At 36.6% G+C, this 14,689-nt stretch overlaps 1 protein-coding gene and 1 long non-coding RNA gene across 51 annotated transcripts in view; one reads left to right on the top strand and one right to left on the bottom strand.

Annotated features, from left to right (window-relative positions):
* Positions 1–14,689, top strand: part of LOC105481328 (pleckstrin homology domain containing A5) — a 250,885-nt gene that overhangs the window by 132,114 nt on the left and 104,082 nt on the right. For 26 of the 50 annotated variants that reach the window (XR_011609302.1, XR_011609304.1, XR_011609301.1 and 23 more), the window contains 4 exons: positions 2,665–2,737; positions 8,899–8,999; positions 12,758–12,873; positions 13,177–13,194. Coding sequence is in view for 44 of the 50 variants with exons in the window: in XM_071072113.1 (XP_070928214.1) it covers positions 2,665–2,737; positions 8,899–8,999; positions 12,758–12,873; positions 13,177–13,194 (308 nt within the window). In the remaining 6 variants the exon portion in view is untranslated. Of the gene's footprint in view, positions 1–2,664; positions 2,738–8,898; positions 9,000–10,875; positions 11,581–12,713; positions 12,874–13,176; positions 13,195–14,689 lie in introns of those variants that run through there. The other 24 variants (XR_011609303.1, XM_071072121.1, XM_071072110.1 and 21 more) reach the window with 3 other exon arrangements.
* LOC105481324 (uncharacterized) overlaps positions 14,192–14,689 on the bottom strand; it is a 35,173-nt gene continuing 34,675 nt past the window's right edge. Inside the window, exon 7 of the long non-coding RNA XR_011609305.1 lies at positions 14,192–14,320. This is a non-coding gene — a long non-coding RNA (uncharacterized lncRNA). The remainder of the gene's footprint in view (positions 14,321–14,689) is intronic.

The following is a 14,689-nucleotide window of genomic DNA, read 5'->3' as shown; positions in this document are numbered from 1 at the left end:
AAGTGACTGGTAAATAACTGAGGTGACATCCTCAATCTTCAAGGCTTGTTTCTTTCTTTCTGATTATATATACGTACAGATGATACAAAGCAAGTTAAATATTAGTTCATTGGTGCCAATTTATTCTGTTAAATATTGCTAATTGCTTTCAGGTGACTTAATGATTTTTATTTATTAATAGTCATAATTTTTATTTAAAGATGGTTGACTATATTTAAACCATCTGACATTTAAGCTTATCCAGGCTAAAAGGTTTTTTCACATTTAGTTTCTTTTTTTTTCCCTTTTTTTTTTTGAGACAGGGTGGCACTCTATGGCCTGCCCAGACTGGAGGGCAGCAGTATGATCTCAGCTCACCACAACCTCCGCCTCCCAGGCTCAAGCAATTCTCCTGCCTCAGCTTCACAAGTAGCTGGGATTACAGGAGTGTGCCACTACTGCCCAGCTAATTTTTGTATTTTTAGTAGAGACAGGTTTTCACCACCTTGGCCAGGCTGGCCTTGAATTCCTTTCCTCAAATGATCCACCCACCTTGGCCTCCCAAAGTGCTGGGATTACAGGCCTGAGCCACCACACCCAGCCCAGTTTCTAATAGAAAATTTTCTCCATATTTTCCAGCTAGCCTTTCTAATAAGTCCAAATTATGATCAACTATTTCAGTGCAAAATTGAGCCTAATAGCCTAATGGCATTCCTTATTTAAAATAGCTCTTGTTCTTATTTCTTGATCCCTTGGTTAATTTAGCATTGCAAAAGTATTACCAAGTAGCTTCTCTAACAAGTGTTTATTTTGGGCCAAACACAGTGGTTCACGCCTGTAATCCCAGCACTTTGGGAGGCCGAGGCCGGAGAATCACTTGAGCCCAGGAGTTCAAGATCAGCCTGGGCAACACAGTGAGACCTCATCTCTACTTTAAAAAAAAACAAAACAAAAGCAAAGATTAACCTGGTGTGGTGGTGGTGGTGCACACTTGTAGTCCCAGCTACTCCGGAGGCTGAGGTGGGAGGATCGCTTGAGGATCGCTTGAGCCCAGGATTTGAGCTTGCAGTGAGGTATGATCATGCCAGTGCACTCCAGCCTGGGTGACACAGCAAGACCCTGTCTCCAAAAAAAAGTGTTTATTTTGTAATACGTGTGTGACACATATTTGTTTACAGTGTCCCTTAGCCGTACTAAAGAAAGAATATAATTAAGAAATTGAAGATGGCTGGGTGTGGTGGCTCATGCCTGTTATTCTAACACTTTGGGAGGCCAAGGTGGGTGGATCACCTTAGCACAGGAGTTCAAGACCAGCCTGTCCAACATGGAGAAACGCCATCTCTACCAAAAACGCAAAAATTAGCCTGCTGTGGTGGTGCATGCCCATAATCCTAGCTACTTGGGAGGCTGAGGCATGAGAATCACTTGAATCCAGGAAGTGGAGGTTGCAGTGAGCTGAGATTGTGTCTCCACACACCATCCTGGGTGACAGTGTGAGACTGTCTCAAGGAAAAAAAAAAAAGATATCATTTACCATTTTTTTTGTCTCTTTTTTGGTATAGCTGTGAATTTTAAGGTCAAATCTTTTATTTTGAAAGATTTCACCCATGTTAATTTCTGTAATTTTAAAGTCATTGCCCACAGCTAGAAATAAACTTATTTCTAATCAATGCACATCCAACCTGGCCTCTTTTTTTTTTGGGGGGGGGGGTATCTGTTTAATTTTACTTCCAATTTTGCTACATTGGATATGGGAAAGTAATTTTTATTAAAATTCTAATTTTGTTTGAGCCTGATATTTTAAAGAACTAAATTACTTAGAAATAGCTGCCAAATAGTCTCTCTTTTTTACATGATGAGCAAATCCCAAACTATAGACGTAAGGAAAAAAAATGTTTATAAAACCTATTTGTATATTAAGGTTTCTTTATTCACAGTCATTTTAAATTGCATTACCTTTGGAATAACTTCAATTCACATATTTTTCTTCTTGTTGAAGTTTAACATATTTATTAAATCTGGTTTACCAGAATGCACGCACTGCTGCATGGTTACATCATTCTTATCCTAGCAGATGTTTATGTTGAGAAGAGTGAATTTCAAATTGCTTACAAATACGAAGCCAAATCAAATTGCCTTAATATGTTCCCTTTGCATAATGGTATTTTCAGAGACCAGTCTAGTTGGGAATATCTTAAGGCCCTAGAAAACTACCTCCAAAATTTTAATTGGCCTTTTAGTTAGGTTATATCACATATGTATCAAACATACCTTGTTCTAAAAGTTTACTTTAAATAAATGCACAAGTCCAGGAACAGTGGCTCAAGCCTATAATCCCAGCACTTTGGGAAACCAAGACAGGTGGATCACCTGAGTCAGGAGTTAGAGACCAGCCTGACCAACATGGTAAAACCTCGTCTCTACTAAAAATACAAAAAAATTAACCTGGCTTGGTGGCAGGTGCATGTAACCCCAGCTACTCTGGAGACTGAGGCAGGAGAATTGCTTGAACCCAGGAGGCAGAGGTTGCAGTGAGCTGAGGTTACGCCATTGCACTCCAGCCTAGGCAACAAGAGTGAAACTCCGTCTCAAAACAATAAAAATAAATAAATAAATAAATAGATGCACAACATGTGAGTTTTTGTTGTTTGAGAAATAATCCTTAAATATGCTGATTTAATCCAGGACAGTACTGGCATGAAATTGTGGAAGAAACGCTGGTTTGTGCTTTCTGACCTTTGCCTCTTTTATTATAGAGGTAAGTTTACCCTACTGTCTTAGTGTATTATTTTGTAATTGATATGTAATATAAGTATCAGATACTTTTCTAAAAAAAAGTATTGTAATTCTGCGTGCTATTTTATTATCAACAAATAATATCAAACAGATTTTTTCTTCTTTGACATATCATTCTGAGTTTTGAGGTTATGATAGAATAAATATGGTGCTTCAGACCATGTTTGGTCAGCTTCCCGAATCTTTGCTCTATAATGCTACACTTGAATTCAATGTTTAATAGATACAATCCTTAGTTTGAGGAGGTTCTTTTCACATGTCAGTTTTGTCAGATCTAGCTTATGGGTCCATCAGGCACCCAATTCTGCTCTCCAGCAAATGATATTAGAATATTAGGGACTACTATTATGTAACAGCAAGTGAAAAAAATAAAATACAAAGAAATACTTTCATTTTGAACTTTAATAAACACTGATACCCTTTCTCTGGTTAGTAAATTATTAGTTCAGTTTTAAGTAAAAGTCCAGAGTTCTTTCATATGCCACATGGATCTCTTAGATACTACAAGATAATACAAAGTTTTTTACTGCCAATTAAAGGCATACCTAGGTGGTGCTCTCCAGAGAAATCTGCCTCAGCTACAGTATAAAAATCATGAATCTGGATAATCTCTCCTTCTTCTCTACCTTAAACTTTGGTTGTAAACCATCATGAAAGAATTAGATTGTCAACCCATAATTAATAATTTATGACTTTTCTTGAGAAGTATAACTTAAAAGATATAACAGAGTTTTAGAACTGATTTTACGTTTTTTGACTACACAAAATACCTGTGGCAAAATTTATAGTTGTGTATTGAGGCATTATAATACATATTAACCTTCAAAATTTGGAATTACTAAATCGTTTCCATCTGAAAACTGTAGTTGAGAATTACTGCTGAGTCAGAATTAACCAACCCTATAAAATTGCATTTTGTCCTAGAGATGTTCCTTAGGCTGCAATTGTGGTATTATCTTTAGTTAAATGCTAAGCTTGCTCTACAATTTTCCTTAGGGGTTTTCCCATTCTTTCAGAAAGTTAGGAGTTGTATTTCAGGCATTATCCTTAAGCTTATAATTTCTCTTTTCGTCTCTTTTTCAGTATATTTATGGACTACTTATAACAAGAAATGTTTACTATTTCTAATATTTTAAATTTCTAATATAAGAATTTGTTGGGGGTTTTTTTGTTTTTTTGTTTTGTTTTCTTTTTGAGACAGATTCTTGCTCTGTTGCCTGGGCTGGAGTACAGTGGTGCAATCTCGGCTCACTGCAACCTCTGCCTCCCAAGTTCAAGTGATTATTGTGCCTCAGCCTCCCAAGTAGCTGGGATTACAGGCGTGCGCCACCACTTTCGGCTAATTTTTTGTGTGTATTTTTAGTAGAGACGGGGTTTCACCATGTTGTCCAGGCTGGTCTCAGACTCCTGACCTTAAATGATCCACCCGCCTTGGCCTCCCAAAGTGCTGGGCTTACAGGCGTGAGCCACCATGCCCAGCCAAGAATTTGTTGATGTTAATTTGCAAAAAAAAAAAAAAAAACCCACTGAATTCCTTGTAATTTGCTATTGTTGTTGCTCAGGGAAAGGTGGGACTCATCACTTTTACTATAATAGGAAAGCTTTTGATCATATTTGAAAAATGTAAAAGTGAATCAGAAGCCATGCTGATGGATGTAAAGATAAGAACAGTAGACACTGGGGAGCACAAGAGAGGGGAGGGCTGAATACATAATACCAATTCGGTACTGTGCTGTCTAGGAGACTGATTCATTTGTACTCCAGACCTCAGCATCATGCAATTTACCTTTGTAACAAATCCACATGTGTACCCCTGAACCTACAATAGAAGTTGGAAAAAAGAAAAGCCATGCTGAGTCTGAGATTCCTTATTAACTACCTGTATTTTTATATGCAATGTATTTATTAATTTTAGTAGTTTCCCAGACAGGAGGAATATTAAAAAGAAGAAACTGTAGAAACAAGAGAAATATCATTTAACTCATTTCAGATGACTGCTGTGCAGACTGTTGGAAAGAAGTATATGATATTATGTATTTTTACTATTTCGTCAGTAAGAAATGTTAGGTTTTAAATTAAAATAATCAGATTTTAGTGAGATGATCATAATAGCCTGAATATATATATTTTTTTGCATATTTACAATTTGTTGAGTACTGTGCTAAGCAAGTTATATAGATGATCTATTTCATCTAACCCTCACAGCTACCTGATAATGTGGGGAATCTTATGTTCGTTGCACACAAGGGGGAACTGATATACAAAGTGCTTACCCCAGGTCTCACAACTTGCAAGTGGCACAGGCAGGATTTGAACTCAGGCACTCTGACTCCAGAGCTGACACTGTTGATTTCTATTCTCTTGATCACAAGTTTTCGCCCCCACTCAGATATCCTCTCTTCATTCATTTCTTCTCCATTTCTCAAAGCATCTAGTCTACTGACCAGAATTTTTTGGAGATCAGTCCATGTTTTACAGATATGGAAATTAAGACAGAGATAAATAACTGATTTGCTATTTTTTTTTAACAATAGGTTAGCAGCCAATACCAGATGAAAGCCCAAGTTCCCACTGTTCTTTGCCACATATTAGGCATATAGTGAGCCCATTGTTATAAAGAGAGCACTTTGACTGCTCTATTCTGTAGTCAGTCTATTGACTAAACTTACCATAGAACTTAATTCATTCAACAGATATTAAATATTTATTGAGCAGGACCTGCTTCATTCCAGGTGCTGCCAAAACAACGTAAGAGAGAGCTCTCATAAATCTTACATTCCAGAGAGATCAGGGAGACAGTAAATAAGCTCATATGATTAAGCAAGACCATAAGTGCTTTTTAGGAAAGCAAGGTTATAATATGAAAGGTGAGCACAAGGGAAAGATCTCTATGGATCCGTACTCTGGGTAGGTCTTTTAGATAGGAAGATCTAAATGACAAAGGGGAGCCAGAGGTGTGGAGTGTTCCGGGCGAAGAGAGAGAGTAGTGCAAAGGCTGTAAGGTAAGAAAGTGCTTGAATTGTGGAAAGAACAGGGAGAAACCCGTCTGCTGAGCTGGAGGCAGCTAGCAATAGGAAAGGATAGAGAAATAGAGATCACACCATGTAGGAGTCTATTGGAGTTTGGATTCTACTACAAATGTCATAAGGAAACAATTGAATGTTTTTAACATAAGAATGATGCACTTTGGTTTACATTTTTAAAAGCTCACTCAAGCTACTATTGAAGGAAGGATTGTAAAGTTGAAGGATATGAGCAGAGAGACTAGCTAGGAGTTATTACATAGAGGTGATAATGACTTAGACAAAGGTGGCAGCTAGCAGTGAGCTTTTTTGATACAACAGATGCCTTATTAGGTAAAGATGCAAAAATGAATACAATAAACCCCTATGGTTATGGAACTCACAGATTAGCTGAAGGAGTCTGGGAAGAATGACATAGTAGGTTCTCAGTTATGTTGAATGAGTGTTGGCCAGGTCTGTACAAGAAAGCAATCAGGAAAGAAGAGTGATCTGGGCAAAGGACTTAAATCACGTGCAAAGCATGAATGAGAATGCTTGGCATATTTGTAAAACTATGTATAGAACTTACGTTGCTAGAAGACCCACCAGGGGTTAGGTTTAAAAGATGGATCGAGCTAGGTGTAGTGGTACCTGCCTGTAGTCCCGGCTACTCAGGAGGATGAGTAAAGAGTATCACTGGAGCCCAAAAGTTCAAGACCAACCTGGGCAGCATAGATTTCATCTCTTAAGAAAAAAAATGAAAAGGTAGATTAAGGCACAGAGGGCATTTGTTTGCCATTCTAATGAACTCTATGTTGAGTGCAAGAATAATAGTAGGATCAGGAGTACATTTTAGGAAAATCACTTCTAGCACTGTAATTAGAAGCCAAAAGACCAGTTAACAGAGTGTTGGAGTATTCCAGGTTATACATGATAATTAGTGATATTTACCCAGTTGTAATTGCATGTATTTTTTTGTCTTATTCCCAAATATCTTTAAAACTAAGTAGAAATGGGGAATCTAAAATGTCACTTGTATCCAGTAAAATGTTGAGATTCTCCTGGCTCCTGTCCCAGGTTGTGTTCCCTAGGAAGCAAACTCCGTGATGGAGATTAATATGTAGAAAGCTTTTTGGAGAGTGTTGTTCTTGGAACCATCAGCTGTGGCAAAGTGAAGGAAGGAAATGGCAGAGACAAAAGAAAATGGGCTGCCATGCAATCTCAGAAAGGCCTTGGCTGACCCTGTGGAGAGTTCTTTCATTCTACAAACATTACTCAGTACTTACTCTTTGTCAGTCTAGGAGGCTCTCTAGGTGATGGAAACTAGGACAGTGCTTCAGTCAGGATTGATATAGAACTAAACAGAAGAAGGTCATGATTAGAAGCAGTTTAAGAAGCTGAAGAACTCAGGGTAGTCATTTGACAGGCGAAGATTTTTTTATATGCACTGTCTTTAATTTTATATAATAATGGCAATATTTATTTAATGCTTCACCCTCTGTGCTGAGTTTTTTATATGTGTTAACTCATTTAACCCTCAACAATCTTTTGAGGTAAGTCCTATTGTCCTCAGTTTTATAGATCTTAAAACAGATACTAAGCATCAATAACTTGGCTAGGATTTCACAGCTAGTTAGTGCTGGGCAGCAGGAAAACTGCCTCAGGTAATCTAGGGAAATCACCCTGTGCTTTAGTGCCTCTGTCTATTCTGAAGCAATTTTAGGAAAGATTATTTTATTATGGAACATAGAAGGATGTATTATTTGGTTAAAATGATTTTTTAATAAAGATGACTTCATGTACTGTTTCTGACTATACCCTTTATATAAACATAAAACATAAAATTGGATTCAAAATTAGGGTTTGACTTATTCTTTTAAATTGTCACATTCTCTGTAATTCATGACTGCTTTCCAACTCTTTTTAACCTTTTGGATTAAATCTATACTTTCGTTCATTCTTTTACATATTAGTGATTTGTACCTGAATGAGCACAGAATAGTAAAAACAAAATTTTGTTCCATTGCTATGAGAAAAGCTACTGAAAAAAGCCTCCATTTAATATAACTTTTTCCCTTTTAGATGTTTCACCAGATACTCTGGAAATGAGGATGAAATAAATAAAATCCCTTGTTAAGTTTTTGATAATTAGGGAAAAAAAAAAAAAGCACACACAGCAAGCATAATAAAAAGATTTCCCATTTATGGTTTCTCCTTGGTGAGTTTATTAGCCTGATGACACAGCTTTATTAACTTGTCTTATAGGTCTATAACAATGAAGTACATATTTCAAGTTTCATAAACATCTCTTCCCCCAAGCAGCAAGTTAATCATGTGAATCTATACTGTGTCAAGATTAATGTTTATCATTTTCCTAGGTATATTTGATGTGCTTGCCTTGTAGGCCTGTAATTTAGTCATACTATTGTGTATCCGAATGATAGTAAAAGCAAACCTTCAAAGTTAAATGTTTTAAAAAGCATATAATTTTTATAGGATAGTTTAAATATGTATTCACATGTGTCTTCATTTATTCAACAAAATTTTTTGAGCATCTACTACTGTCATTCCAAGTGTCTTTATAGAACTTACATTCTAGCATGGAGAAAAAGATAATAAGCAAATAAATAGCTGAAACATATAGTATGCCGGAGGTATTGAGAGTCGGAAATGTTAACATTCCCAAAGGAGAACAGAGAAAACGTTAAATAAATAGCATTTTAACATCAGTAGTCAAGGAATACAGTAGTCAAGGAAGGCCTCATTGATGAGACCTTTGAGCAAAGCTTGAAGGGTGTAACCAAGAAAGCCATGTGTCTGGGGTTAGAATGGTTGAGCATTTAAATCCTATCAGAGATGTGAGTGGATTAATGCCATTACTTACATGCCAGTATATTTTCAGTGAATGACACGTAAAGGGGATTTGTAGAATGCAGTATATTTACCAAAGTATAAATTCTTGTGCTATTTGGTATTTTCATTTAAAACCTTATAAAGTCCTGCCTAAACATGAATATAGTTCATTTATATACAAGAACCTTTCGATTTGGCAAAAATAGATCTTGAAAAACTTTGCTTCATGAGAACATTTAAAATTCTAATCAGATGTTAAATCTCCTAGATGAGAAAGAAGAGGGTATCCTGGGAAGCATACTGTTACCTAGTTTTCAAATAGCTTTGCTTACCTCTGAAGATCACATTAATCGCAAATATGCTTTTAAGGTAAGGAAATAATACAGTTTTTAATTCTGTGTTCAAAACTTGCGTTGGTTAAAAATGGATATTGAGCCATAGATTATTACAAAAAGCTATCTTAGTTATAGTGATTTTTGTATTTAAAATATATTAATTAATTGTCTTATGGTTGTATAGAAGAATGTCCCTCTAATTAGGAAGCACGTGCTAAAATATTTAGGGATCAAGTGTCTTCATGTCTGTGCTTTCAAATGGTTTTAGATAAAATGAACATGTCAGAATGCTAATAATTGATTAATATAATTATGGATGTCCTGGTGATTATTATGCATTCTTTCAAGGTTACTCTATGTTTGAATTTTTTAATAATAAATTTGGGGTCTGGGCACAGTGGCTGACACCTGTAATTCCAACACTTTCAGAGACCGAAGTGGGAGGATCACTTGAGTCCAGGAGTTGAGCCTGGGGAACATAGTGAGACCCTGTCTCTAAAAACAAACAAAAAAAACCATACTAGCCGGGTGTCGGCTAGTCCCAGCTACTTAGGAGGCCGAGGTGACAGGACCACTTGGGCCTGGGAGGCCAAGGCTGTAGTGAGACATGATCATGCCACTGCAGTCCAGCCTGGGCAACACAGTAAGACCCTGTCTCAAAAAAAAATTATTAATGGGATAGGCACAGTGGCTCATGCCTGTTAATCCTAGCACTTTAGGAGGCCAAGTCGGACAGAGAGCTTGAACCCAGGAGTTCAAGACCAGGCTGGCCAACATGGTAAAACCCCGTCTCTACTAAAATTACAAAAATTAGCCAGGTGTGGTGGCGTGTGCCTGTAGTCCCAGCTACACAAAAGGCTGAGGTGGGAGGATCACTTGAACCCGGGAGGCAGAGGTTGCAGTGAACCAAGATTTGCATCACTATAGTTCAGCCTGGGTGACAGTGTGAGACCCTGTATTAATAATAATTATTATTAATAATAAATTTGGAGGAAGAGTACTATAAGAGACAACAATTTTTTTTTTTAGTAAATGTACATATATGTACATTTATTGAAAAAGTTAGAGAATAATGGCAAAGATGTTCAAGATGTTCTTGGGTCTAAGTACATCGTGATCATCAGGTACTTTACAGAGACCACTGAAGTTGAGATCTGAAATCTGCTGTTATTAAATCCAAGCAGACCTGAGATCCCCCTGATTAACAGTACCCACCAATCTTTGTGATATTACTGGTTTGTGGATCACTCTCAAGTAAGAGGTCTTCAGTGCTATTTTTGGAGATTTTTGTTTTCAAAAATCATTTTGCATTCTTTGCTTCATGATTATGGCTAAAATAAATTTCAGAGGTCACCTAGTTTTTCAGTCTGTTTTAGAGTAAGAACTATAAGGTTCTTGCAGAAATCTCATTTTAAGAGAAAAGAGGGGGGAACTGCTGCTAGTTAACAATGAAAATGTTTATACCATTATAAAATTGATTCAATTTTAAATTCGCATCACTTTTAAAGAATACTGAGGCTGATTTACAACTTTTGCTAATTAATATGTTACATTAGCAGGCTGGGAGCAGTGGCTCATGCCTGTAATCCCAGCACTTTGGGAGGCCGAGGCAGGTCAGGATCAACTGAGGTCAGGAGTTTGAGACCAGCCTGTCCAACATGGTGAAACCTCGTCTCTACTAAAAATACAACAATTAACCAGACATTGTGGTGCTTGCCTATAGTCCTAGCTACTGGGGAGGCTGAGGTGGGAGAATCGCTTGAACCTGGGAGGCGGAGGTTGCAGTGAGCCGAGATCGTACCACTGCACTCCAGCCTGGGCGACAGAGCAAGACTCCCTCCCCACCCCCACCCCCACCCCTGCCCCCACCCCCGCTGCCCCCCAAAGAAAAGCCAAGTGCGGTGGCTCATACCTGTAATCCCAGCACTTTGGGAGGCTGAGGCGGGTAGATCACCTGAGGTCAGGAGTTCGAGACCAGCTTGACCAATATGGAAAAACCCCGTCTCTACTAAAAATACAAAATTAGCCGGGTATGAACAGGAAAGGTATAGTGGTGAGGTTAAGGGGTTGTGTGATGGACAGCCTCAATGAGAAGGTAATGTAACTTGAGCAAAGACCTGAGGATAAGAGGGGAGTATTTTCATATTTAAATTAACTTTATCAAAATAAACTTTTATCAACAGTGTAAACCAGAGAAACATAATTAAATATTTTATGATGTTATAACAAAGGTTAACACTTTGAAAATTTAAAATTATAACTTTATGAAGTACACATGTAGAGGTGCATGATAGTAGCACTATTATTTGGCCATGAATTTAAATTTTTTTGTTGCTTATCAGTTTAGCAAATGTTTATCAATTTGTGCTATTTGTAGGACTTTTTTCTGCGTTTTTAGACTCTTAAAAAATACTACAATGCTAAAATAGCAATAAAAGTGACCATGCATGTTAAGTATATTTTCTCTGCAATTATTTGGTTTAGTTTTAATTTTATCTGTAAAAGAATAGTAATTGCTGTTTCACTTTCTCTCTTCTGTGGTATTGTTTCCTCTGAATGTGTGAGCTGCTTCACTGCTAAGTTTGTTGACATTGATGCAAGTGCTTATCAGAATGGTAAGTAGAAACTTTATAGACAATTATTGAACACAAGCATGGAACTTAAAGCTAGACTGCGTACTTTGACATCATCTAGTAAATATTTCCATTTGACTGATGGCGAGCATGGGTGGGGACTCTTAGTGTCTTGAGTCATGGCTGGAACTGGATCGTCTTGACACCAGCCCCAGTGTTCCTTAGATTGATCACAAATATGGGCAGTGGTCTTTATTTTTCCAAAACCCCACTCAGAGGGTCCAGTAACACTTTGTAGGTGGTTTTAATTATCTTAACATAGAACATTTGAGCAGTTTATTAAGGAACAGCTCAAAAAGGAAACACCATTTTGGATCACTTATAAATCTTTTGTGTTTGGGTGTAGATATCTTTAAAGGATCCTATAAAATACAGCAGTGCCTTTTGACACCTAAAGAAATTGGTTACACAGGAGGGAAATGCCATTGGAACATGTACATTCCTATTAATTTTGTTGCTGGTTGCTGGGAATATTCTTGAATAAAGAATATTTATTCTTAAATAAATATCCTTATTCTGGGCATGGTGGCTCACACCTGTAATCCCAGCACTTTGGGAGACTGAGGCAGGCAAATCACTTCAGGTCAGAAGTTCAAGACCAGCCTGGCCAACATGGCAAAACTCCGTCTCTACTAAAATACAAAAATTAGTTGGGCATGGTGGCACATGCCTGTAATTCCAGCTACTCAGGATGCTGAGGCAGGAGAATTGCTTGAACCAGGGAGGCAGAGGTTGCAGTGAGCCAAGATCGTGCCACTGCACTCCAGCCTAGGCAACAGAATGAGACTCTGTCTCAAAAAAAAAGAGGTGTGAATTGCAGTAAATGGAAGTTGTTAGAAATGTGGAGATGGAAGAGGCACCACTAAGTACTTCATTTCTCACCTCCTTTCCTTTCCATGCACTTTTTTTTTTTTTTAATTTTAGAGTGTGCACACAACTAAAAGAAAAAGGGTGAAGTTAGGGGGGAAAATTAATATATATTTTTCAAGTTAATAGCTATATTTTTCTTGATTGATTTCCATATCTCATATAAAAGATAAGTCTACTTACTCTGAAATTTGATAGCAATGTTCTATGTCAGGAATCACTTATCTTTTTTTCTTTTTCTTTTACAGAATCCTATATTTTTATTTAAAATGATCGTGTCATTTTCAATCAGGCAGCCCATCCAAACATGCGGACCTATTATTTCTGCACTGATACAGGAAAGGAAATGGAGTTGTGGATGAAAGCCATGTTAGATGCTGCCCTGGTACAGACAGAACCTGTGAAAAGGTAAAGGCTTGTAGAAAAAAATGATGGTTATTTCCACTTCTGTTTTATTCCATGCCTTGCAAGTATTTCACTGTCATAGTACATATCATTTTAATAGTCATGGTATGAAATCATTTTTTCCTCAGAAAGCAGGGATCAATTCCTGTTCTGAATTAAATTAATACACATTTTGTTAGTTTGCGATACCACCTACATTTTTATTCCACTTTTCTTCTTTTTCTTCTTTATTCATTTTCACCTATCAGTGTACTGGGGTGAATGCAGAATCCTAACATTCAAACTGAATGTTCTTTCTTCTTACAGAATTACCTTTAATTTCCGGTAAGTACGTTTTTAATTGTTACCTTAAAGCTACACAGATTTTTATCCTTTGAGATAGTGTTTTTAAGATTCTAAATCTTAGAAGAGAGTTTATTTTTATGAAGTTAAGTTGTGTTTTTCTATAATAGTGTGTTGATATTTCTAAAGTGTAATAAATTACAGTAAGAAATTTTGATAGTTTCATTTTTTCAACATTTCTGATTAATTTTTGTTTTGTAGTGAATGTCTCCAGAAAATAGTTCATCAAGCATTTAGATTGGTTCCAAATAAATCCACTTCTTGATGAATTGTGCCTTTTTTATATTGAAACTCCACTACTCAGATTCCTTGAATAATATAGATAAGTGCTGTTAAAATTGACCCATGTGTTTTTCCCTGCTTGAAGATATGAATCATTTTAATATTCTTCAATATATCTACCTAGAGGAAATCTGATTCTCAGACTACATAAATACAAGTAGTATAATGTGCTTTTTAAATATATATATATATATTCTTGTAATTTGAAGAAAAAATTATGATGCAAGTTAATTTTTCTTCCAGTCAGTGACAGCTCAGCACGTATCTTATATAAGAAAGATGCTATTGTGCAAGTTTAGCCTTTTTTCCCTCTTCTCAGGAAATTAGGGATTGTTACAATATACATCTAGTCCTTTGTTTTCCTTATTCTAGTGTGCATTTTAATAAAGTCTTGGCTTTTTGGCTGAAAGACTTAAGTTGATGCTGTGTATTTGTGCTATTTTTGTAAATATCAAGTCTAAATCAAGTTACCCAATCACTAGTAATTAGAACTGGGGGAAAACTGAAAAGAAAAGAGGGTCTAGGATATAGCTCTAGGACATCTATTTTTAAGAAAAAACACTTTTGCCACATGCATATTCCAGGATGAGAGCAAATAGAAGGAAAATCTGTTTTTGGAGTTACATGTGTAAAAATTACCTGAGTAGCATAAAGATGAGGTGGTTAGCACTGATAACAAGAGAAAATGTGTAGGTGAAAAGAATTCATTTAAAATCTTCAGGCTGACATGGTGGCTCACACCTGTAATTCTAGCACTTTGGGAGGTTGAGGGATCAATTGAATCCGGGATTTTGAGATCAGCCTGGGCAACATGATGAAACACCATCTGTACCAAAAATACAAAAATTAACCAGGCATAGTACCACACTCCTGTAGTCCCTGATACTCAGGAGGCTGCAGCATGAGGATCACTTGAATCAGGAGGTTGAGGCTGCTATGAGCTGTGACTGTTCCATTGCACTCCAGCTTAGGCAACAGAGTGAGACCCTCTCAAAAAAAATAAAAATATAACTTCAATACTTTAACTTCCAAGCAAAATTGTTAAGGAATTGTTTAGAATACAGAAATCTGTATAATAATTAAAATATTTCTGTCCAAATAATTTCAATATTGTATATTATACTTTTCTCCAAATTTCAGCATGTTTCTACTTTATTTTATTAAATTTCCCACTCTAAAAACTAATAATTACCCA

The sequence above is a fragment of the Macaca nemestrina genome, chromosome 10 (genome assembly GCF_043159975.1).
Source record: "Macaca nemestrina isolate mMacNem1 chromosome 10, mMacNem.hap1, whole genome shotgun sequence".
Taxonomy (NCBI): Eukaryota; Metazoa; Chordata; class Mammalia; order Primates; family Cercopithecidae; genus Macaca; species Macaca nemestrina.
The sequence above is the reverse complement of the archived record's forward strand: the minus strand, read 5'-3'. Positions and strand labels throughout refer to the sequence as shown.